Raw genomic sequence first — 26240 nt, forward strand, 5'->3', positions numbered from 1 at the left:
TATCCGGTGAACGTGCGGGCCGTGGTATGGTCCTTCGACGACCAATCCACCTGTCATGAAATATGCTATTCAATACCGCTTCAACCGCACGCGAGCTATGTGCCGGACATCCATCATGTTAGAAGTACATCGCCATTCTGTCATGCAGTGAAACATCTTATAGTAACATCGGTAGAACATTACGTTGGAAATCAGCATACCTTGCACCATTTAGATTGCCATCGATAAAATGGGGGCCAATTATCCTTCCTCCCATGATGCCGCACCATGCATTAACCCGCCAAGGTCACTGATGTTCCACTTGTCGCAGCCATCGTGGGTTTTCCGTTGCCCAATAGAGCATATTATGCCGGTTTACGCTACCGTTCTTGGTGAATGACGCTTCGTCGCTAAATAGAACGCGTGCAGAAAATGTGTCATCGTCCCGTAATTTCTCTTGTGCCCAGTGACAGAACTGTACACGACGTACAAAGTCGTCGCCATGGAATTCCTGGTGCATATAAATATGGTACGGGTGCAATCGATGTTGATGTAGTATTCTTAACATCGACGTTTTTGAGATTCCTGATTCTCGCGCAATTTGTCTGCTACTGATGTGCGGATTAGCCGCGACAGCAGCTAAAATACCTATTTGGGCATCATCATATGTTGCAGGTCGTGGTTGACGTTTCACATGTGGTTGAACACTTCCTGTTTCCTTAAATAACGTAACTATCCAGCGATCGGTCCGGACACTTGGATGATGTCGTCCAGGTTACCGAGCAGCATACATAGCACACGCCCGTGGGGATCTTTGGTGACAATAGCCATACATCAACACGATATCGACCTTTTCCGCAATTGTTAAACGGTTCATTTTAACACGGGTAATGTATCACGAAGCAAATACCGTCCGCACTGGCGGAATGTTACGTGATACCGCGTACTTATAAGTTTATGACTATTGCAGCGCTATCTACCACAAAGCGAAAAAAAGTGGTCGGACTAAAACATTCATATTTTTTTACGTACTACTCGAATATGTAATAAAAAATGAGGGTTCCTATTTTAAAAAACGCAGCTGATATCCGTTTGACCTATGGCAGCGCCATCTAGCGGGCCAACCATAGCGCCATCTGGTTTCCCCCTTCAAGCTAGACGAGTTTCGTTGTTTGTAGTTTTTTCGTTTGATGCTTATTTCGTGAGATATTTGGCCCGGTCACTATCAATGGACCACCCTGTATAGTAAAACAATGTATAGGAGGATGGTTTAAGATGTGGCAGTGCCCTCTGGCGAGCCCAGTCAGATACCAAACCAGTCAAGTCGTTTCTCTTCGCTCCGACGTGTACTTAGAATTAGCTGAGGAAAATGTGCTTCGTAGTGTGAGAAGTTGTAATGCGTCTAAACGTTATTTGAGTATTAGTATTATGAACACACCCATAAAACTGTAACGTAGACAAGAAGATAAAAGACCTACTATGGTGTCGATGCATTTTGTTAAAAGACTATGGCAGCAAACGTAATAACTATAACACGAACACAAATAAAACAAGCGGTGATATCAGGGGTTAACTTTGCTCTCAGTTTGTAGGTCATGCAGTTTTCTAGCTCTAACATAAATTTTCTTCGTTGTGTTTTGTCCACAAAGCTTGATGTTTCGCGTTTATTAACATTAGCCTGTACTCTCGTAGCTCTGTAAATTAAATATAAGGAAGACTGAACATAAATCCTGAAATGAAAAGCGGAATTAAACAATTATTCTAATTATCTTATGACAGATGAGCTGTCGATGAAAAAGAACTTGCGCAAAATAACATTACATAACACGATAACTAAAACTGTTCCTAAAGACGATGTACAAGATATAATGAAATCAAGCGTTGAAAATGCTTATGTTTCAACGCATTCAAATTAACCTTCATATACGCAACAAGAACTGAGCAGCGCAGTCGATGCTACTGAATTTCAGAATATTCTAAAATTCTTAACAACTGATAATGCCTGTCTATTGTCCTCGAACGCGCAAGTCAGATCTGATCGCAGTCAGGTTGTATGTGATAGGCTATTCTCCTTTATTACCTACAGTTAAGAAACGGAGAATTCGTTTTCCCTATATTGGCCAATTACGTAGAATAGAGCTTAGGTCGTAGACCGCCAGACTGATTGTGATCCGTATAGCGCGTCAATGAACGCTGGTTTCATACGTGCGCTAGTGTATGGGTACCTATTGTCCCGACTGCGCTGTCTCCAGTTCTCTTCTAGGCAAAATGTCGGACTGGTTTCCAATTTGCGCCTCAGAACTTCCAGTTTGAAACAGCTGAATCTCAGAAATAGAAAGGATAATGTAAGCGAAAATATTTAAATATTTTTACATAATATTTATTGCCTTTCAAGGGTATCATCCATGTAGGCTTTACTTACGGATTGAAAAGTTAAACTGAATTACAGAATGATTATAATTAAAGTTCCACTTTCAAAACGCTGTAAAAGAAAAGAGAACCACTGCTCAGAATGACGTCAAATTTCAATGACATACCAGTATTATCGAAGAAGGGGAAGACCTTATGGGAAAAAGTAACGAAAATTTCACGACTAGATGACGCTGTAAGCAGCAGAATATGCGAAATAAAAGATACAGTTTGTGTTGAGGTGCTCGGCACGGCTGTCTCAGAATCGAGCACTCCTGTTAGAGCTCTGTAACAAGAACGCCGACCGCGCGCCAGTAGCTCTTCAGTAGGGTATGAAAAAAGGCGTTGGTCCCATGGCTGGCAAGGATCTGGAGAAAATTATTAAGCACTCCGAAAAGGAGGTTTCTTTTGAAGTACAAAGTGGTGGAAGAAGGAAGACAATTGGTCCGATATCAGTAGATGAGGCGAGAGCATTGCAGGAGGGGTCGAGCGGTGGTATACAGAAATTCACTGCACGGGAAATTGCCCAAACTCTCGACATTCCTGTGAGCACAGTGTATAAAATTCTAAGAAACACCCTGTAATGCCATCCATACAAAATGATCCGTTCAGGAGTTGATTTATGCTGACGCCCCAGTAAGATAAACGTTTTCTCCAGAATTTTTTGTTCACACGGATGTGGACAACGAATGGCCATGAAACATTCTGTGGATAGACGATGGCCATTTTTATCTCCAAGGACACACCAATACACAGAATATGGCAGAATATGAGGAACTGAAAATCCGCTCGCACATCAAGTGGTATCGCTTCATTCCACGGATATACCTACCTCCATGGTGCGAGCTGACGGCATCGTTTATTGCACGGCCGTATTTTTTCGAGGAGACGGGTCCTGTAGATCTTGTTACCTGTACCGTCAGTGGTAAACGCTATGAGAGTCTTTTGCGCACCAACGTCACTTTAGTAGCATGCATGTGTTGGTAGGATCATTTTTATGCAATATTGCACTCCTCCCCACATTACATAGCCAGTGAACCAGCTGCTGCAAAGGCATCTTGGAAATGCTAGAATCAAAGGCCGTTGTTTCCCTACAGGCTGTCGGCGTACGTCACCTGATTTCTTGTTTATTTATTTATTTACACTTCAAGTTCAAGGGCCCAAACTGAGGAGCAAATATCTAAGGTAATGGATCGCGTCAGTACATGAAATTCCAACATAAAATTAGTAACAGATAAAAATAAAATGTTTCTGAGCCCAAAAAAGTCAGTCCATAAGTTTAAGTAAACGCAATCAACAACACAACAAGAATCAGCTTAATTTTTCAAGGAACTCCTAAACAGAATAGAAGGAGTGACCCTCGAGGAAACTCTACAGTTTCGATTTGAAAGCGTGTGGATTACTGCTAAGGTTTTTGAATTCGAGTGGTAGCTTATTGAAAATGGTTGCAGCAGTATACTGCACACCTTTCTGTACAAGAGTTAAGATGCAAATGCAGGTTTGATTTCTGCCGAGTATTAACTGAGTGAAACCTGCTTATTCTTGGGAATAAGCTAATATTGTTAACAAGAAATGACAGTAAGGAAAATATATATTGAGAGGAAAATGTCAAAATACCTAGACTCGTGAACAGGGTTCGACAAGAGGTTCGTGAACTTACACCACTTATTCCTCGAACCACCCGTTTCTGAGCCAAAAATATCCTTTTAGAATGGGAAGAGTTACCCCAAAATATAATACCATACGACATAACAGAATGAAAATAAGCAAAGTAGACTTAGCTTAATCCGTGTGACTTTTGACTGTGGCGTTATCTGAAATACGCTGTGTTTAGTGCTCCCATTACAAACGCAACTGAACTGTAGGCGCGCATTGACCCTGTAGGCACTTCGATCTGTTGTGGAAATCCTGTTTCTTGATTTCAGCTTGTGGCAGAAAAAGGTGGACAGCACATTGAACATATCTTGCACTAGTTTCACGACAGTTAGAAACCGAGGTGTTGCTTTTTATGTGGTTTTTGGTCTCAGAACAATGAAGAAACAATTTTTCCCATCTGAAGCGGTACACCCTTGCTTTGTTGGATGACCCAGTTAAATAATAGTGCCACAACTGTGAATGCCAAACTTCAGTTGTTATGCACATGACAGAGTATTGTTGGTTTCATATGATGGTTTAATGCGCTACTCACACCATAGTCGTCGTTCCCATTACGTTACCCCTTTGTTCGATAACATTCCGTTCATATTTGTTGTTGGTCCGAATAGAGCTCCATTTTTATAGTCGTTTGGTTCAAATGGTTCAAAAGGCTCTGAGCACTACGGGACTTAACTTCTCAGGTCATCAGTCCCCTAGAACTTAGAACTACTTAAACCTAACTAACCTAAGGACATCACAAACACCCATGCCCGAGGCAGGATTCGAACCTGCGACAGTAGCAGTCGCGCGGTTCCAGACTGTAGCGCCTAGAACCGCTCGGCCACTGCAGCCGGCGCAGTCGTTTGGAACTGGAGCTTCAGTTATAATTACACTGTACGTAAATGTCACTACCGGCTATAGCATTATACAGAATATAATACACTGGAGAAAGAGGAGTTGCTGTCACGGTATAGAGGTGTCTTCCGCAGTTACAGCATGTACTCTCATTGCATTTAACAAAATACTAAATTTAGAAGGATTTGAATACGTCTCTTTATTGTGTACTGTGTACAGTTGAAGAACAGTCCAGAGATGATGACTACATCAATGTGATATGCGTCCTGTCACAGCAGCATGTGTGGAGAATAACATTCCTGAAATGGAATGGCTTGCTCGGAGCCCCGACCTCAACACATTTTAACACTTTTAGGATGAGGTAGCACGCCGACTGCACTACAGCCCACAGTGTCCAATACCACTAGCTCTTCTGGTTTACGGTCTTGAGGAAGAACGTCAGCGCCATTCCTTCATAGACATTCAGACATGTCACTCAAAATTTCACCAGCCGAGTTCAGTCCGTCGTAAAGGCGACGCGTGGACACAGTCTACGTCAGTGTCTACTAATAGCTGTCCGGACACTTTCAACAGTTCACGTTTATTACAAATCGATCTATCTAAGATTTCTAGGTGAAAATAACTGTGTAAGACTACTGATATATATTAAGGTGTGTAAATTGCACCTTTAAACACATATGTTAAGGAAAGGAAAACACCTGGAAAAAGGGAAGAGGATTTAATTACGCTCAAGTGTTCCAATAATATGAGAGCAGAAACCACAGCAGGATGTGTTGTCTCGTAGAAACTTAAATCAAATCCAAATCCGAAGGCAGGGCCGTCAATGAAGTACGACACTGGAAGCACGTTTATTACTGAGACCAACGTACAGCCAGAACAGAACTGACATCCTGGATGGAGAGTGCAGCTATTTAAACAAACATTGAACATTCCAGTACGCTAGTATTTATACAACCATTGAATCTTGTAGATATATAAACATTACAAACGTAAAATATTTCAATAACTGCCCTGAAATGATAGATAAGAAACCGGCAATCCACAGCATGCCACACAACAACACTACCACTACAGAATACTGTATGAAGCGTAGTTTGATAAATATATGAAGACTAGCTTAGCGCCCGCTGCTCCGCTCCAGTGCACTGTGCGGTCTGCTAAGATTTTTTGTTTTCGTTTTTATTCAATCGATTTATCATGATATTCACAAACTGCGAAAGCGTCTAAGCTTTTCGCGCCAATTAAGCCCATGTAAGCGTGGGCTTTTTTCCGAATCTACTGTTGACCAAAAAGCGAGTCTGGTAGCTGGAGTTTTTCTTAATCATGCCTTTTGCGTTCATGTGGAGATATTTCCACACCAAGTTTCATCCCCTAACAAATATTTCTTTATATTGAACCGAAAAGTGAAATAGCGACTTGTAAAATTTAGCTTTAACATTTTTTTGACATAACAAAATATTTTCTTAAAAAATTTCATTCCCTATTGCACTCTCTTAGGGGTTGAATTTGCAGAAACAGTGGAACACTTTTTTTAATTTGTAACCGACAAATTGAAATACCAGTTGTCATAGATGCAGCCTTAGAAATCCTTTAGCAGTTCTTTAGAAGTTATTTATTTTCAAAAAAAACTTTAACCCACTGTTTTACTCCCTTAGTGGTTGAATTTCCAAAAATGCTGAAACAAGTATTTTTCATTTTCTGGATGAGAAACCAAATACTACTTCTCATAGGGCTACCTTCAAAACAGCCTTAATGTCGACATTAAAAAAAAAAGCCGTTCATGTCCTGTGTCGTCCCCTTATGACTGGAAGTTCGTAAAATTCTTTCTTAAGCGACGCCTATAGTAAATCATCCACATTCTTCAAATTTTAAGGTTCTATCATTAGCGGTTTGGGCTTGGAAATGATGAGTCAGCCAGTCAGGATATTGCCTTTTGTATGCAGAGATTTGTCACACCAGACATTCCTAACTCCCTTAAACTTAGTTGTCCACATGGGATGTGTTTTACGTTGTCACTCTGTTTGCAGATGCGTGGAAAGAGCGCATCGAGAGGAACGCGGCGTTCTTCAAGGAGGACGAGAAGTATGGAGTGGACGAGTCGAAGCGGCCCGGCAAACCCAAGACGCACACCGACCTGTTCGGCGTGGAGGGCTCCTTCCGGCAGCTGTCCGTGGACTGAGCACCATTTTATACCGGCCTATCCTCCAAGGCCATTCTTAGTGGTACTGCTGTCATTGGCTCCTACTGTAAAATACTACCAATGAATTTGAGAATAAAATTACTCTTTTTTTAAATTCTGACAGTGTATCGCTCACCAGATCGCCATACCATGGCACATACTAGGCGATCCACGTTAATTTCACTCTGCACTGTACAAGAGAGAACGAATGAACCTAGTGTAGTTTGGCGAAAACTGCCGTAGGTGACCGACGGTGTCTCGTGTTCGGCATGTATGGCCAGGTGGTCTCACCTGCTCGCAGGCTGCCAAGTTTCGGTTTCACAGGTATTCTTGGGATGCCTGTACTGACAACTATACCCTGTGCAGCGTTGTGACGCAGCAAACAACCCTGCTTCTTTAACCGTTTGGCGATGGTAAGTTCCCATGGGACCAATCTGGTAAGGTCATCGGTCCCTAGGCTTACACACTACTTAAACTGGCTTACGCTAAGGACAAGTCACACACCCATGCCGGAGGGAGGACTCCAAGCTTCGACGGAGGGGAGCCGCACGAACCGTGGCAAGGCACCTGAGACCGCGCGGCTCCCCCGCGTGGCTTAACCTTTTGGAAGAGCAACATACCTGTTGTTTCGTACTCCACTTGTGCTCATCTGTGATAAGTCGAGAGAGGGAACTGACACACACATGAAGCTGAGCCACATAGAAAGCAAGTTTCTGAGGAACTAGCGCCACTCACTCAGCTGTGCATCGCGGATGGAGTGCTGGGTAGTACATCAGTGGGTGATGTTTCATAATCGTCGAATAGGAGTCCTGTAAGCACCATGAAGCAGTTCTCTGATGCACCAGCTACACTTATCGTATGGATAGCATTAGAGATTTTCCGGAAGTGGCAGGTCCTAATAATTGCTCAGCAATGGCGGAATGAAAAAATATTGCATCTTAATAGATTACACCTAATCAAGATTGTCAAGAAATCTCAAATAGACGGAAAAATCTCAAGAATGTACTTACAGTGGGTTGCATCAACAGACCAGGAAGCAATGAATGTTTGTGTACAATTTTTTTAAATGGCGCTACACTGGTTCATCAAAATGAACACTACATGAAAATAAAACTTTCTAAATCGGGAGCAAAATATTTCTGCATAAGTGGATAACCAGGTCATTATTCATTGCATAGTGTAGAATCACCTCCATTATCATGTAAATATCATACAGTTCACAACAAGCAAATACCTTGTTCTTCAAATTCATAAACCGCGTATGTAAAAGGATTTATTGCAAATATTAATAACCAGTATATCAGATCTCAACTATTTGCAAGACGTCTCAGGTTGTGACAGATGAAAGAAGCCGTCAATAACCATAATTTATTACAATTCTGCCATAACAAGTCGATGCATGGGGACAATTTGTTAAAAATTATGCTGTAACATAGGGATGAATGTGGCAATTAGTTACACTTTTCATCTAAATGCGTAAAATGGAGCTTGGTCAGTTCGTTTGCCTTTGGCTGCTTTGTGTGTTTCATATCTCATACTGTGGTGCATTACGGTTAGAGTTTGGCATATTCAGTGGTTGATTACGGAAATGCAGTCAGTAAATGTTTTAGAGAAACTTAGCACCACAGAGGCGATCGATAAATAGTTTCTACCTCTGTACATAAACCCAAATAGATGTAGTTCAAATGGAATACAAAGCAATACTAGCCTGTCAATATCATTAGTTATATTTTTATGTTGTAGAACATGAAGCAAGCGTTGTCTTCTTCCCCCTCAAACTGGTGCTTGGTGAGGCAATGCATTATTGAACAACTTGTAAACTGTAAGAGGGTCACCGTTTATGGTTTGTACCACTAATAACATAGCCTCAGATCCAAATGCCAACACCTATATGTATTTTGACAGATATTTTTGGTGTGGAGGTGGCATTGCAACACCGCCGGCACAGTAACTCAGCGTGTTCGGTCACAGAGTTAGCTGCCCTCTGTAATAAAAAACTGAGTCAACGGCTCATCACTGAACTTGAACGGGTGTCATGGGACATCCGCACCGAACAAATGCAACGAACAACATCGAAAAAATGAGAACAATAGAAAGGTGGTCAGCGCAACGGACTGTCATGCCAAGGGACCTGGGTTCGATTCCCGATTGGGTCGGAGATTTTCTCCGCTCAGGGACTGGGTGTTGTGTTGTCCTAATCATCGTCATCTGATCCCCTTCGACACGCAAGACGCCGAATCGGCGTCAGCTCAAAAGACTTGCGCCAGGCGAGCGGCCTACCCGACGGGAGGCCCTACCATACGACATTACATTGCACTTGATATATACAGTACATTGTGTGTGACTTGCTGATGGACGTTTCAGACGTGAAAAAAATATGGTGACCCTTGAGATGGACATTTTGAGTATCTTGTTAGCTTGTACTCCCTAAAATGTTGCTTGGTTAGGTTTGTTTCACTTAGATTGAAACCTTCCCGTCTCCTCTATACCCCTTTTGTTATTACGCAATAACCGTCTCCTCTATATCTCTTTTGCTACGCAACCTTCCAATTTACAATAACCTATGTAATCTTCCCTTTGGATTTCTAATAATAACAAATGAAATCTTCCCTTTGAAATTAATTCTCTTTCTCAATTTTCGCATACAAATTTAAATACTGCTTATTAAAAGTTATTTTCTGATTATTTAGACGAAACATAGAATGTGTCGTCGTCGTGGCCCTCAGTCGTTATCTGCACTAACCCAAAACTGTTCCTTCCATTTTTTACTGTTACTGGATCGCCATCTGACTGCTACATCGAACTGCGACATGAATATACTTACTCTGGTTTACTATACTCTATTAACTGCTGGTGGACTGTCATAATAAGTAACCGTGCGACTGCTACGGTCGCAGGTTCGAATCCTGCCTCGGGCATGGATGTGTGTGATGTCCTTAGGTTAGTTAGGTTTAAGTAGTTCTAAGTTCTAGGGGACTTATGACCACAGCAGTTGAGTCCCATAGTGCTCAGAGCCATTTGAACCATTTGTCATAATAAGTGGCTGTATTTATTACCAAAGCTGACGTTATTCTTTAACAGCAAAGCTGACGTTATTCTTTACTGAAGTTACGTAATTCACAGTTACACTTTTTCTTGACAACAATAAAATTTTTGCAAAGTTTTATGTTGATGGTTTTTGGGATGGATTATAATCAGTAAAGCAACATTGCTGGCAAAAATTAATTATATTTTGAAAACGCTTCAAATATTTACTGTTGGTAATGAAATGATTTTACAAACGTTCAAATGGGACTTACGTTTTACAATAATCTTGCAACTAGCATTGCACAAACATACCTTCAGTAGTCTTGAGTTTCGCAAACAAAATACTTCAATTATATTAGTTCCTCTTATGATAATAGTTAGCTGATGTCTCTGTACACCCGTTTATAATCTCTTGTAAATCATAGTTGGTGGCTGGCAGGCACACCGCTCCTCTCAACCTCTCGCTTCAGACCTGCTACCGACTCGCTTCACATCTCGCTTACTACTGACTTCCTACGAACGCTAAAGTGCCGTTTCTCCTGCCAACAATGCTTTCTGGTGCAGACAATCCCTGCTACCATTACAAAATGTATCAATGCGCGGTCTTTCCCGCTCTTTTCTTAAAATGTATCCATACGCGGTCTCTCCCGCCCTTTTTTAAAATTATGTCAATTTGCGGTCTCTTTTGCCAACAATACTTTGGTGCAGAGATTCCCTGCTACCACAATTATTTCCAACATGACAAATATTAATTATTCCTACTTAATCATATTAACAAAATATAAACATCTTTCATAAATTGTGGTTTGACAATAGACAATAGAAATATACACGTCTTACAAGACGTAAAACTGGAATGTGACCTACGTCCTTAGGATATTATTTTCGAGCCACATGTGTTTTGTAAGGATGTAGACTAGGAAATAAAAAGGGGTCATTTGTCAGTCTACAGTCGTGTTTCAGGCATGGAGTTTGATAGATATCTGTGTGTGTGTGTGTGTGTGTGTGTGTGTGTTTGTGTGTGTGTGTGTGTGTGCATGCGTGCGTGTGCGTGTGCGTGTGCTTGTGCGTGTGTGAAGCGGATATAACACTGACACTTGCCATGAAGACTGAATTTATGTATTGCTGATGCATGTTTGCTGACTTTCTGCACACATCATGTATTCTGTATATCAATTTACACGTGTAAATATTTGATTTGAGGGTCTCCATTACTTTAATTAGTGACATTCACTACTGTAATACATGAGTGGTCACGATGAGCTGTGCGAGCGACCTGTCAGACCATGACTACGGTAGGCCAGCAACTTGCGGCACTATAAATGAAATTTTGTTTCTTTATGTTGGTTTATGTTCCACAAGAACACAGCCCATATGTGCAAATGATCTGAGAACACAGCTTCTGTAGTCTTTCTCCTTGAGTCACCAGTCTTCTCTTGCAGCCTGCCATGAATTATTCTCTTGTGCCAGCGTCTTCATCTCAGAGCAGAAGCCGCGCGGAGTGGCCGCGAAGTTAGAGGCGCAATCTCACGTTTCTGCGAGTGGAACAGGGAAGGAAATGACCAGTAGTAGCACAGGGTGCCCTCCGCCATGCATCATACGCTGGCTTGCGGAATATGTATGTACGTAGATGCAGAGGGAGAGGAATGAGCACAAAATCAACAACAGTATTCATCTGTCGTATAGAAATTTCCGCTTTATTGCTGCTGCTCTGAAAACCATTCTTAACGCATGAAGCCTTGAACTGAACTAACACGGTTAATTTCCCATAAGAATGACCATCGTAATACAGTACTTATATAGTTCTTCTCTGCCACTCGCAGACTCTATCTGCAGCGGAACTTACTTTTTGCAGCTGAAATGCAACATTTATGTATCTCTTTAAAACAGATTCGTCATAATATAAATGAGACGTTGTGTGACTGCGAACTTAGGAAGGTGGACGGAAATGAAAAACATTGTACTTCAGTTACAAAGATCTTTCATTCATACCAGCTCGCGTTCTGACTCCGACAGGCCATTTATTATCGACAGGGCTCCCTCTGCCATTGGTCATTCTACAGCGGTATTGAGGGGCACAGAGTCAGCACACCTCTCTCTCGGCCGTTTCATCAACTCAGACCTCAAAGCCGCACTTCTCAGTCAAGTAATTACTCAGCCTGCATCACAGGGCTGAGTGTACCCTGTTCCAGTCCTCCCAGAAATTAAAAATTCCCGTTGGTGCTCCAAATGGAGCCTATGTCCTCTGCGTAGTTATAATACTCGCAAATCACTCAGCTACGGAGAGGGACATTTATCACCAGTGCCACTGACTAAGTCATGTGCGTATATTACCAACAGATAATGAGACTCTTCAGTAGACAGGGTGATTTCGTGATGATGACACAAACTTTCAGGGATTATGGAGAAGGGTAAGTTGAGATAAGGAACCCTAGCCCGGAAACGATCGAGTCGAAAATTATAAACGGGAATCGTTCAGATAGCTCTGACAGTGGAATGTATGTACCATTCTGTTGTTGCTAAGATTTTGGGGACAGTTAGTCCCGACAAGAATTTAGGTGTAGAGATTGAGATAATAACTCATCTAATCCAATGTACAGGGTGATCAAAAAGTCAGTATAAATTTGAAAACTGAATAAACCACGGAATAATGTAGATAGAAAGGTACAAATTGACACACGTGCTTGGAATGACATGGGGTTTTATTAGAACCAAAAAAATACAAACGTTCAAAAAATGTCCGACAGATGGCGCTTCATCTGATCAGAATAGCAATAATTAGCATAACAAAGTAAGACAATGCAGAGATGATGATCTTTACAGGAAATGCTCAATATGTCCACCATCATTCCTCAACAATAGCTGTAGTCCAGGAATAATGTTGTGAACAGCAGTGTAAAGCATGTCCGGAGTTATGGTGAGGCATTGGCGTCGGATGTTGTCTTTCAGGATCCCTAGAGATGTCGGTCGATCACGATATACTTGCGACTTCAGGTAATCCCAAAGCCAATAATCGCACGGACTGAGGTCTGGGGACCTGGGAGGCCAAGTATGACGAAAGTGGCGGCTAAGCAGACGATCATCACCAAACGACACGCATCTGTCGGACATTTTGTGAACTTTCTTTTTTTTGGTTCTAATGAAACCCCATCTCATTCCAAGCATGTGTGTCGATTTTTATTTCTCTGTCCACATTATTCCGTGGTTTACTAAGTTTTCAAATTTAGACTGACTTTTTGATTACCCGGTACATACCGTACTGTACACTGACAGAGCAATCCTTGTGTACACTGTCAGTACTATATCAGACTGCAGTCCGTGTTTACTGGTATAAGTTGAAGTGCGACAGCATGGTGAAAACTCTTATAGTTTTGTAAATAAAACAAATTTTATTATTGTAGCACATCTTTATTCTTCACGTCTACATATTTGCAGCCCTCTGCTGTTAGTGGGCTCAGAACTGTAGCGGGTAACATGGACGTGTGTAACGTAAACATGTCGGTGCATGAGAAACAGCGTGCTGTAATCGAGTTTCGAATTCGAAGAGTTTGTCCTTGAGCATGACAACGCCAGACCACACACAAGAGTTGAGATATCTGCAACAATCCGATGCTTTGGGTTCACTTTCATCGATCATCCTCCCTACAGTCCCGACATGGCCCCATACGATTTTAATCTGTTTCCGAAAGTTAATGAACGTCTTCGAGGACTTCACTTTGATACTGATGAAGCGCTGCAAGCATAGGTGAAGTTGTGGCTCCGTCAAAAAAGTCCAACATTCTACAGTAATGGTGTGTCGTTGGGAGAAACCTTCTCCTCCCCATGGTGACTATGTTGGAAAATAAATACGTAGATATCGAGGTTATTAGAGACGGAGCACAAGCACGGATTATTTCTAGGATGGGTAAGAAATCGGCCTATCTCTGCCAAAGGAACCGTTTCGGCATCTTGAAGGAGCGATTTAGGTAAACCACGGGAAGCTTAAATCAGGATGGCCTGACGCAGGTTTGAGTCCAGTCTTCCAACTTCTACGTGACTCCGCTCAGTATGTGGGCTGGCACAGTGAATGATTACATACATACTACGCCAGATTCTTTTGCCTGCTCACACAAATGCACCAGTGTACACAGCGTTTATGAGAGATGTACTACCCATCTGTTATTCGTCAAAGGAAGTGATTCCAACATGAGGAGCCCCGCCTCACTATTGATTGAGAGATCGTGGACACCTGGATCAGACATTTCCTGAAAAATGGCTAGGTGGAGCAGAGAAAATGTGTAAGGACAGTTCAGGCACAAACTGCGTTACCGATGACGTCACTAGTAACGACACTGATAACTTCACGGGATTTCCCCACTGCTCCTCTACACTCTGACAAAGGTAATTTGCCCAATGTATAAAATGGGTGAAATTCAAATTTTAGTGATAAATTCAAATTTTGGCGGTGTTTCCCACACTCCTGTGTAAGTAGGGCTAATATCCTTAGTATAGATTGGCGGGAACTTAAAAAATGCAAAATATCGCATTTTTATGCTGGCGGATGCGGAATACTGGCAGAGACCGAGCCCCACGATAAAGAGAGGCTACGGCGTGTACGTCAGAGCAGAAGACACTGTAGATCTTACAAGTGCGAACAGTCATCTCTGGTGGGGAGCGAGTAACTTTTTCAAACAAGGTCTAATGCACCAAACTCTGGACAGCACAGGACAGAGTTAAGACCTTTAGTAGGTGCCTTTTCAATTACATATTAATTTGTCTTGGGCCTGCATGGAGCCGAGTGTTCGGGAAGTGCGGCAGAAAAGCCGACTATCGTGACGTCACAAGTTCGTCGCAGGTCCCGCATTTCCCAAGGCGCCCCGGGCACAGGTTCTACGACGTCAGAATCCAAGACTTGAAATACTGGGACGGGCTCTATGAACGTCAGAATCCAGGATGGCTGACCTGGAAAACACTATGGCGATCGAAAATGGCGACCAGGGCATACTGACACCAGAAACAATAGCTTTACTATGACGTCAGGATCCTAGGTGCGAGGACAGAGGAGAGTAACATGTCTGTAACGCTCTGTAGGGCTATGTATTGCACTCGGGTCGCTATGTAATTCCATCCTAAGTTAACCTTGCCTAAACAGTTGTTTTTGTTTGATAAGTACATCATGTCATACAGCATCGTAAGTTACGGTATACTGTGTAGAAGGGACAAATGTGGTGTGTTCAGAAAGTCTCTCGCCAGTGCCGTATGATTATTCGCCTGCCTGGGTTACTTCCCTTCAACTGGACTAAAAAAATGGTTCAAATGGCTCTGAGCGCTATGTGACTTAACATCTGAGGTCATCAGTCCCTAGAACTTAGAACTACTTACACCTAACTAACCTAAGGACATCACACACATCAGTTCGCGAAGCAGGATTCGAACCTGCGACCGTAGCAGTCGCACGGTTCCAGACTGAAGCGCCTAGAACTGCTTGGCTCAACTGGACTCTCCCAACATTCCACTGTTTCGTTTATCTCAGCCAGCGTCAGTAGTATCGTTGGTGTGCGTCGTTACGTGTTGACGTGAACGTCTAAGTTAGTTCCTTTGTTCGTTTGTTCCGTTTTTGTCACTGTTAAAATGCTAAACATTGAAGAAGGTGTGTTTTTAGTCGAACAGGTGTTCAAAGCTGGCGGTAAATACTCAGTTTCAGTTCGTCAAAAATTTAATTCAGTTTTCCCGGAGACAATACTCCCACATAGCGATACTGCACGAGATTTGATTAACAGATTTCGAAGTACGGGTTCAGTGACAGATGAACCGAGAAGTGGTCGTCCTAGCATTTTGTCTGAGGATAAACTACTCGATATTTCCGATAAAATGTCCATGAGTCCGAACATGTCAGTAAGAAAACTCGCCTAGGAAATCGATGTTGGTGTCGGAATGGCCCACACAGCTGTAAGGAAAAAATTAGAACTTTCCCCATACAAAGTTACAGTCGTGCAAGAACTGAAAAATACTCAACATGGCAAGAGGCTGCATTATTGTCAATGGTTCAAAAATTTCGTTCAACAGAATGGAGGGGATATTCTTAATGAAACGTTTTTCACTGATGAGGCGTGGTTTCATTTATCCGGGTACATGAACTCGCAAAGTTCTCCTATATCGAGTACTGCAAATCCATTGTGTATTCATGAGGAACCACTTCATTAGTGAAAATAGGAGTTTGGATTGCAGTTTCTAGACGTCGGATTGTGGGTCCCATATTTTTCAACGAAACAATAAATGCACAACAATACTGCAGTGATATTTTGTACCCATTCATAGGACAACTTGTGTTGGGTGAAATACTGAACGGTTATTTTCAATAAGATGGTGCAGCCGCGCATACAGCTCGCGTTTCAATGTCACTGCTTATTACTGTTTTTGGTGATCGCATAATTTCACAGGAACTGTGGCCTCCACCATCGCCTGACCTAACACCACCTGCCTTTTCCTTCTGGGGTGCAGCGAATGCAACTGTCTATAAAAACCGTCCAAAATCCATCGATGAATTGAAAAGTGCAATACCCAATTTCACTGCTTCTGTTACAGAAGAAATGTTACAGTTTGTGTTTGTAAACATGATTAGATGAATTGAATTGTGTATTCAGCAACACGGGGGACACTTCCAACATTTAATCTGAAAATTTGTAAGTAAAAACGAATATGCAATAAATCAATAACTTGTATTTCACTGAGTTTCATTTTGGTATACTCACTGCGGCATATGGCAAGCGCGGCTAACAATCATACGACACTGAGGAGAGACTTTTTGAACATCCCGTATAAGGTCACACTGGAGGAGGGACAAAATACTCTACTTGTACAGCATATTTCAAAACTAAAAACTTAACTCCTATCTCCTGCACAGCTCCGTGCCATCTAGTGGACGTAATACACTGACGGAAAAAATTACAGCATCAAAAAATTATTAACATAGAGTAATAAAATTTCGGGAATACATTTGTCTAAGTAACACTTTTAAGTGATTAACATTGCGTCATCACAACTTAACGTAAGCGTGAGATGAGCCTTTACAAATGTGAAACACTGCTACATTAAAAAACGGCGTAGCCGTCATAATGTTCATTGCAAGTATGGAAACGTGTTGGTGTTGTCCTGTACATGTGCCGGATTTAGTATGTGGAATCGGTTTCCATGCCTGTTGAAGTTGCTCGGTCAGTGGAGGGACAGTTAATACTGCTTGCGGATGAACCTGGAGTTGTCGTCGGATGATGTCCCTTGTCCATACAGACCTATGTTGAAAATTACGTGGACTGATAAGGTAAGGAATGAGGAGTCCGAGAGTAAAGGGATATATGGAAAACACAAGGAGAAGGGACTGGATGATTGGGCATTTTTTAACACATAAGGGAATGACTTACATGGTACTAGAGGGAGATGTAGAGGGCAAAAACTGTAGAGGAAGACAGAGATTGGAATACATCCAGGAAATAACTGAGGACGTAGATTGCAAGTGCAACTCTTTGAGATTAAGAGATTAGCACAAAAGATAAATTCGTGGCGGGCCGTATCAAACCATTCAGAAAACTGATGACTCAAAAAAAGTGCTTTATGAGACATACCTGGTGATTAAGCAGATTAAAGTAACATGTCGACACTATAAAGCATGTTGGGCTGCAACAGCAGTATGTCGGAGAGCGCTATCCTGTTGGAAAACACGCCCACGAATGTTGGTCATCAATGGCAGCACAACATGTCGAAGCACCAGACTGATGTACAATTTTGCAGCCAGAGTGTGTGGGATAACCACGGCAGTTCTCCTGCTGTCATAGACAATCGTACCCCACACCATAACACCATGTGTAGGTCTTGTGTGTCTAGCACGAAGACAGGTTCTTTACACGCCCTTAATTGGCCTCCTTATAACCAACATAGACCTCCACTCTGCCCTCCAATCAACTCTCGCTTAACACCACAAGTGGCCGTGGTTTGGGGTCAGTGGAATGTACCTTACAGGGCGTCTGACTCGTAGCTGTCCTTGAAGTAACCGATTTGTAACAGTTCGTTATGTCACTTTGGTGCCACCTGCTGCTCAAATTGCTGATGCTTCAGAGCCGTACACCAAGTGGCCCTCCAGAGCCCAGTCTTCTTGCGACCGTTACCACCGATGCCATCAATAATGTACAGTGGCTACATTCCCGCCAAGTTTTTTTGTAGTATCGCAGAAGGAATATCCAGTTCTCATAGCCCTGTAATACGAGCATGTTAAAACTCCCTGAAGCGCTGATAACGGGGTCTTTCTCGCCTTCAATTCACTACGTCCAATCTGAAAGGTAACTAACACTCACGACCGTAACAGCGTGTATTTGAAACAAACCTCATTTGCACTCTCATAGTGGCACTACTAGCGCCACTCTCATGAAACTGGCGCCACTCTCTTGAAGCTGGCGCGAAATCTGAACGTATATCGTCTTTCAGATGCAGAAACACACCTACCAATTTTCGTTTATGTCGCACAACTCATTCTTGATTTCCTTTAAGTGGGTGTAGTTAAGAGCCCACCTGCACACTGCCTCAGTAGAAGAGAAAGAGCTGCGTCTCCATAAATACAATACATTCGCGAGCAGCCACTACCGCAGGCCACATTGTGACTCACCGGGCAGAGTGCCATCGCTGCAGACTCTTGTCGCGACTCGCCACAGCCTGAAGGTTTGTGGATTAGACAATTTCGCTTTTCCAAGGCTTTTAGCTTAGTTGGAATAGTGCGAAAGTCTGTGGCTTCACATGTTATTTAGACACATTGATTCTTTGCTGTAGATACGCCTTGGTGTGATGAAAATTTGATAGCTATATAGACGGAACATGACGTCATTTATGGTCGTGAAGAACGGAGTGAGTTCCCACCATTAAGAACATGCTGTTCTCTGGAAACTCATTTGTACCTGGGAATAACACAATAATTTCAGATGTTCCTTGCTTTACAGTACACAAGAGCGCCCCACTTCACATCAGTTAGGATGACACCAAATTAATTTTGAAACCATGTGTAGTACAGAAATCAGTTTGTACCTCAGAAATTTAAAGTCTCTCCCTCTCCAGATGCGATCTTTTGCTTCCTACAACGAATATTGTACTGACAACATCAATTCTTGCACTGAAATCGTGAAATATACCACAAAATAATGAAGTCACCATGAAAATTTGAGAATATCCAAGTCAAATCTATCTCGCCCCTACGGTTGGACATATATATTGAAGAATGAAATGTAATTTCTCACCCAGCAAACGACACACGACAGCAACTATGTAACAGAATTTCAAATCTTCTCACAATCTCTTTTACAGTGCATACTTTACATTCAACGTCTCCAAAGGATTTCTAAATGGCTTTCGGTGACACACGAGGGTTGTCCAGAAAGTAAGTTCCGATCGGTCGCGAAATGGAAACCACTGGAAAAATCCGGTAAAGGTACGCACAGATGTGTTGTGCGGTGTCTCTAGTATGCCCGTCGATCGTGTCGCGTCGCTCTTTTCAGTTCTGAGTGAACAGTGAGCACTTAAAGATGCATAGGGAATAGCGTCTGCCGACAAGTTTGAATCCTGGTTAAAGCTATCGCCTGTGTCATGCAGCCCACATAACACAACTGTTGAGCATTTCCTTTTTCATGCCAATTCTCGGCCGCACACTGCAGGGGCAATGAAGACGCTCCTGCAGCCTTCCCGATGAGAAGTGTTTGATCACCCACAATACAGCCCGTAATTGCCTCCCCCTAAGTTTCATCTCTTCTCATAAGAACCGCTGGCTATGAAGACAAAATTTTTCCACAGACAACGAGCTGCAGACCAGCTCAGATAACTGGCCAAATGCATAGGCAGCTGCTCAGCTGCTTTCTATGACGAGGATATTGGAAAGTTGATACAACACTACGACAAAGCTCGAAGTTGGAGCTGTGACTATGTAGAGAAGTAGGTGGAAGGTGTACATAAATGTTGCAAATAAAACGTTTCTGGTTTTCACTGTGGTTTCCATTTTGCAACCGATCGGAACATACACTCTGGACAACCCTCGAGCATACAGGGGGAGGGGGGACAGGAGGGGAGAGGGGCAGGGGAAGGAGAAACAGGGCAGGGAGGTGGGAGCTGAGGAAACCCAATGACTCATCGATGATGTCATCTGTGACACACACTATGCCCAAACTCTCCTTACATTACTGAGGTGGTCCTGATTCGTGGCCAGCACATTCAACCGATCTCATCCCTACTTAACTTCTTCTTGGGGGAGACGTGAAAAGTCTTGTGTATGAGACACCTGTCAAGCCTCAAAAGGATCTCGTGCCAAGAGTTCTCAGCGTCTGTGATACTGTTCAAATGACATTGAGGAGAATAGAATAGGTTCGACAAAACAGTGTGACTGTGTCAAGCCTGTATTAAAGTTGGGAGAACGCTATTTTGAACAACTGTTGTAAATGTAGCAGCTTGTGAAACTAGTGCATCCAACTGGTATTCATTTTTACCGTACTGTAGACTTACTATTTTTGATCTCTCTAACATTAAGTGAGGTGTGATGTTACCAGTCCGTCAACAGGAAATTGTCTTAGAGTATTTCGAAGTATTCGCCAACGACCTTGCCGCAGTCGTAGCACCGGTTCCCGTCAGATCACCGAAGTTCAGCGCTGTCGGGCTGGGCTAACACTTGGATGGGTGACCATCCGGTCTGCAGAGCGCTGTTGGCAGCAGGGTGCACTCAGCCCTTGTGAGGCAAATTAAGAAGCAGCTGTGGTCTCGTAAACTGACATAAGGCCAGGAGAGCGGTGTGCTGATCACATGCCCCTCCGTATCCGCATCCAGTGACTCCTGTGGGCTGAGGATGACACGGCGGCCGGTCGGTACGTTGGACCTTCATGGCCTGCTCGGGCGAAGTTTAGTTTCATTTGGAAATATTTAATTCAGTACTTGATGATCAGGGTTCGAAAGTTGGGGCCTTTAGCATGAGGGCTGCATAAGGCTAAGGTGAAACTTGAGTAGATTTTCGTTTGCAGTCTTCGACTTGACTGCCTCCGGACTAGGATTTCTTACCTCAAGTTGATATTTTTATCCATCTTCCATGATAGCTTGTAACATCATCACGGAGTTAACGAGCGAGGTGGCGCAGTGGTTAGCACACTGGACTGGCATTCGGGAGGACCAATGTTCAATCCCGCGTCCGGCCATCCTGCTTTAGGTTTTTCGTGATTTCCCTAAATCATTGCAGGCAAAATGCCACTATGGTTCCTTTGACAGGGCACGGCCGTCTTCCTTCCCCGTGCTTCCCTAATCCGATGAGACCGACGACCTCGCTGTCTGGCCTCGTCTACATAACACCCCCAACCCCTCACCATGGAGTTTCGGTGTATAATTACTTTTCATACAGGCGGTCAGTGGCTGAAGCATCACAACAAACACTACCCATGTGTGCATTAAGTGAGATCTGTTTAACAGAGTGAACTGAATAATTCGTTCTCTAAAACGCTACGGCAAATGCGTGAAAACCAGACGTAACAACATAAAACAGTACAGAACAGTCAGAAGAAGGGTGTTAACCGTTTGGTGAATTTCTTTACGAGAGCAAAGCATGTGACTGCTATTTAACCACAAAAAATCACTCCTTTAAATTTATCAGACTATGAATTTACTTCCCCCCCCCCCCCCCCAATAATTATCGAAACAGAGCAGAACAGGCACGTTGAGTTGTGACACCACAAAACATGGAACAACTTTCTGACAACCACCCTACCTGCCAAGAAACGGCATAACTCAGAGTCAGTGGCTACAAGATAATATGAAAACAAATGCGGCGTTTACTCCCATCTTCATAAAAAGAAGTGCAACCAAAAGCACCTGACAAACCCACTGCAGACTTGGTGGGTACGTTGCACACCATCAACTGTACCAATGATTACTTTTCCAGGTTCGGTTGTGCATTCGGGGAGAGTGAGTGAGGCCATGACGTCGTGCCCATTGTTTGATATCACAGGGCCCGGCCAGTACCACAGTGGGTAGCACCACCAGAACATCACCCGAATGTGCACTGTTCGTAGGCGACACGTTCGGCAGCAGCTTCCCTAGCTACTCTAGTTCCACAGGGGCCATATCGGTGGCTGTGGGAGACATGGTAGTCCTATCCTCATATCACCCTCCACACCGCTTGTGTGGACACCATCATTGCCTCTTGACGGCAGCTATGGATACAGGAAGGTAGGCAAGCACAACATGTCCGACATACAGCACGAGGAGGGAGCACCCATGGAAATTCTGCCACGCGCGAGTGGATCCAACGGAAACGGTAGGTGCCATTCAGTGGGCTGTCCTGCCTTCTATGCAACATCTAAACACGCCCCCACAGCGTCGCGCTGGACTCCCCAGGCGTCAGGTCATCTTTCAGAGCAGTCTCGCTTCTGCCTTGGAAGAGGCGACAACCACCGGGTCCATGTCCAGAGGCGCAGTGAAGGGCACCACGAGGAGCAATTTGTGGTCTCCCATGACATGTCCCACCAACCTGATGTGAAGGTGTGCGGAGAAATATCCTGTGGTGCCCGTTCACTGTTAGTGTTCCCAATGGGCTCTGTGATGATGTACAGTATATGGACGAGGTCCTGCACCTGGCAGCTCTAGTGTTCGTAAACGTCCACACCCATGCTCTGTATCAACACGACAGCTTTCGTTTTCATATGGCTGCCACCTGCTGAGCGCGCCTTGCGGCTGTGAATGCTCTGTCCTGGACAGTGCCATCGCCTGATCTCTCCCTGATCGACAATGTATGGGAGGTCAGCGAGCATGTCATTAGGACTCCACCTCCACCGACCAGTCTGTTGGGTGTGTTCACTCAGGTGCTAGCAGAATGGGGTGGAATACCACAGGACTACATATTCTGAGACCTGCACATCTCCATCCTGTGAAATCTGGACGCCTGTATTCACAACCACAGAAACCTGACGCCCTACCAACATGTACATTTTGTGGCTGTGTAGTGCAACATGCAACACATGTCGGTCCTTCATAGCTGAAAATGTAATCATTTCATACGTGTGGTACCATCTGCCTACGTGCCAACAATGGTCGCAACACGCCTTGTCCGTCTGGGTGCTACTCCTTTTATGACTATGAGTGTATATTCTCGATGTTTCAAACGGGAAACAGTCTGATAGCCGGTACAGAGCTTTATGAGAGTCCAAATGACGGGCTGCAGTTAGCAGATTGATATCTCAGATGGTATCCCAGAAGGCCAGGAGCCCCAGGTAGGTCTACTTCGCCCAAGATGTGACACCCGCTGTATGGCTTACACAAAAGTCTACACATGCCTTCCTCTCAGCACAACCTCACCACACGACAGCTGACCACTCTTACTGATAAAACGACGCCGAGTGAATCCTTCTCTTTTACATGTTCAAAGATATTCCTGCTTCGGAGAGACTGACGGAAGAAGTAACACGTCGATATTTAAATAAGTTAATGTCGAAGGAGGAACGATGTGTCCCTATAATCGCTGCCAGTCTTCTATTTCAGTGAAAATGTTATAATGACTTGACATTTGCGAACCTTTCAAGCTCTTTCAGCAAATAAAAACTTAACGACCCTCAATTTAAATTCAAAACACTATTTTTCTTGGAGGGCTTACTACTAACGGAAGCTTAGTGAAGCTTTCTTCGGACCCTATCCTTTCTTTTCTTAATGAGTTCGGAAATGGCGTTAGAATTCTAACAAGTCTGTTTTTGTCTTGACCATGACACATGTGGAAGACTTTCCTGAAAAACAGTAGCAGATTTAAACATCAAAACCACTCAGTACGGGACTAGACGGTCAGCAGCTAAAAGTGTAATGAGTAGCTGGAACGTTCAGTACATTCATGAGCAGCTGAACTGGGGAAATAGGTGAAGCTTAGCGTCCCTCCGACGATATCATTTGCTAAGAGACACTAGTGCTGTAGCGTCTGGCACATTTTTTACCCAGCTGTAGGCGCTACGTATCGACATATAAACTCCCTAAGGCATCAAAATCGCTGAGGAGCCAATTTGCTCCATAAGCAACCAGCAGCGATTCTCAGCTCTTTGGGATTAGTCAAAGTCGCAATTGGAAAAGTACATTTCTCCAACTGGGTTCCTAGATTTGATATGTACAATTGTTAGTTACTTTACCAGTTAGTTAGTTACATGTTCCACAGATCACTTGAACGGTTCTTTTATCAAAATGTTGCAGAACGAGTCATTTTACAGGATATGTATACATGATTAGCGTTAACATTAATGAACGCATTTTTCGTTCCTCACATGCCACCACACTCAAAATAATTTTTTTACAGTCTACTACTTTTTAAATAGAAATTTGTCCATGGAGTGGAGGAGTTGTCCAGGAGAAATGGTTGTAGGTTAGATTTAAACTTGCTTTGTTGCGTGCTACCCATTTTAGGTACTGGGAAAATGTTCAGTTTTTGCTGCTGCAGATTGGACTAATTTCTGAGCCGCTGACAGATTTTATAATGGATAATGAAGGTCATTTTTCCCTCTAGGGTTTTAGGTTTGGACATCACTATTGTCGTCTGCAAAAACTACCGATTCTGCTTGCTGTAAGTGAAGTTAAATGTCAGTTCCATATATTAACAATACGGTGGATTCAAAACTAACATCTGTGGGACTCTCCTTGCCAAGTCTGAGTGCCTCTCATATTCTACTACAGTTCTGTTGTGTTGGAGTGAAGTGATCTATTAGAAGTGGAAGTCGTCTGTAGGGCACCCTAGACGAACTAGCACATGGGCATGCTTGAGGTGTCTGTACTATATGCCGTTGGCGATGCTAAATGCGTCATAGGACCTGTTTCATCTATTGTAGACGTTCCCCAGGCGAGAATACTTCCACCAGTATCCTGCGGCGACAATCTGCTGTGCAGTGACGCATGCAGCTCTCGTCTTCTTACCTTTCGTCACAATTCTCTTAAGTCTCTCGACCCATATTTTCTTCCGCGTTGAGACTTAGTGGATGATGTTTTACCACTTTCCCCATATGCGGGATAAATGTTCGATACGGTGCCTGTTGAAACACTAAACACTTGGCTCCAACACAATGCACTCGTAAGTGCACACAATGCTGTTATGACCACAGATGACACTTGTAATATATTAAGGACAGTGCACAGATGTCGTTTGTGGTCAGATAAAACAACGCAACCTGTAGGCTTGTCTAGAATCTGCATTTCTCTTGGTGTTTCCACGTTTTTGTTCATTCACTGTAGATGTGTCAGCCTCTGTAGCCAAGAGGTCAACGTGAGAGACCCTCATGTGGAGACCCGACTCTATTTCGCAGCGATTTTTCCTTCCTGGTAGAACTGGACTGACGTGCATTCAGCCTCGCGACGGCAACTGAGGAGCTGCCTGATTGGGACGCAGCTGCTCCAATATCAAAACGTCAACGACGGCCGGGAGTGCTGTGTGCTGACCCCATTCCCGTCCATATCGCATCCGATGATGAATGAGTCAGGATGACAAGGCGGTCGGTCGACTATCGCGTGGTTTTTAGGGCCTGATGGCGAGAATTCTTTTTCTCCTGTACGTGTAGTAGTTCCTCCCTGGTAGTATTCAATAACAGAGGAGCGAGTTTTCACCATTCACCTCATTTTTATATAACATTCTTTATTACTTTTACAATGTTATTCTTCTTGCTGTTAAAATTTCAGTTACTTTAAAGGAATTGATACCATTTTCGTCATAGTACTCTACTTGCCAGTCTCACAGTTCCGAATCGCAACCTGTTACACATTGACTGCTCGCTAGGATCAGAATGCTAAGCCGTCCTCACACGGAACGTGTACCTCTTCGTTAAGTACGCCAGACATGGTTTGCATTGTGGTTGGTGAACGCTTAGAAATGAGCTAGCGCATTACACTGAACGTGCTCCTCATCACGATTTACAACTGCAGTGCTCTCGAGCACCATCGGCTGGCTCCCAAATCACACAGTTTGAATACGAAAATGGACGGGTGTAAAATTCCTATGTCGATTATAGTATGTTCATTGATATAAACGTTTTTATTTGTGTATACTACAGGCAGAACAACACGTATAACGTGTGGCGATAACAGAAAATTTCACAAATTTCACGCCCATCCATTTCCATAAACAAACTATGGGATTTACGAGTAAGATACAGCAGAC

The 26240-nt window shown here is 43.3% G+C and overlaps 1 protein-coding gene across 3 annotated transcripts in view; it reads left to right on the plus strand.

Moving 5' to 3' along the window:
• LOC126203922 (retinol-binding protein pinta-like) overlaps positions 1-26240 on the plus strand; it is a 176392-nt gene that overhangs the window by 84021 nt on the left and 66131 nt on the right. The window contains exon 7 of one of the 3 annotated variants that reach the window (XM_049938322.1): positions 6906-7012. The exons of 1 other annotated variant lie outside the window; for it this stretch is intronic. In XM_049938322.1, coding sequence (XP_049794279.1) covers positions 6906-7012 — 107 coding nt within the window. Of the gene's footprint in view, positions 1-6905; positions 7174-26240 lie in introns of those variants that run through there. One more of the 3 variants, XM_049938321.1, reaches the window with a different exon arrangement.

The sequence above is a fragment of the Schistocerca nitens genome, chromosome 9 (genome assembly GCF_023898315.1).
Source record: "Schistocerca nitens isolate TAMUIC-IGC-003100 chromosome 9, iqSchNite1.1, whole genome shotgun sequence".
Lineage (NCBI taxonomy): Eukaryota > Metazoa > Arthropoda > Insecta > Orthoptera > Acrididae > Schistocerca > Schistocerca nitens.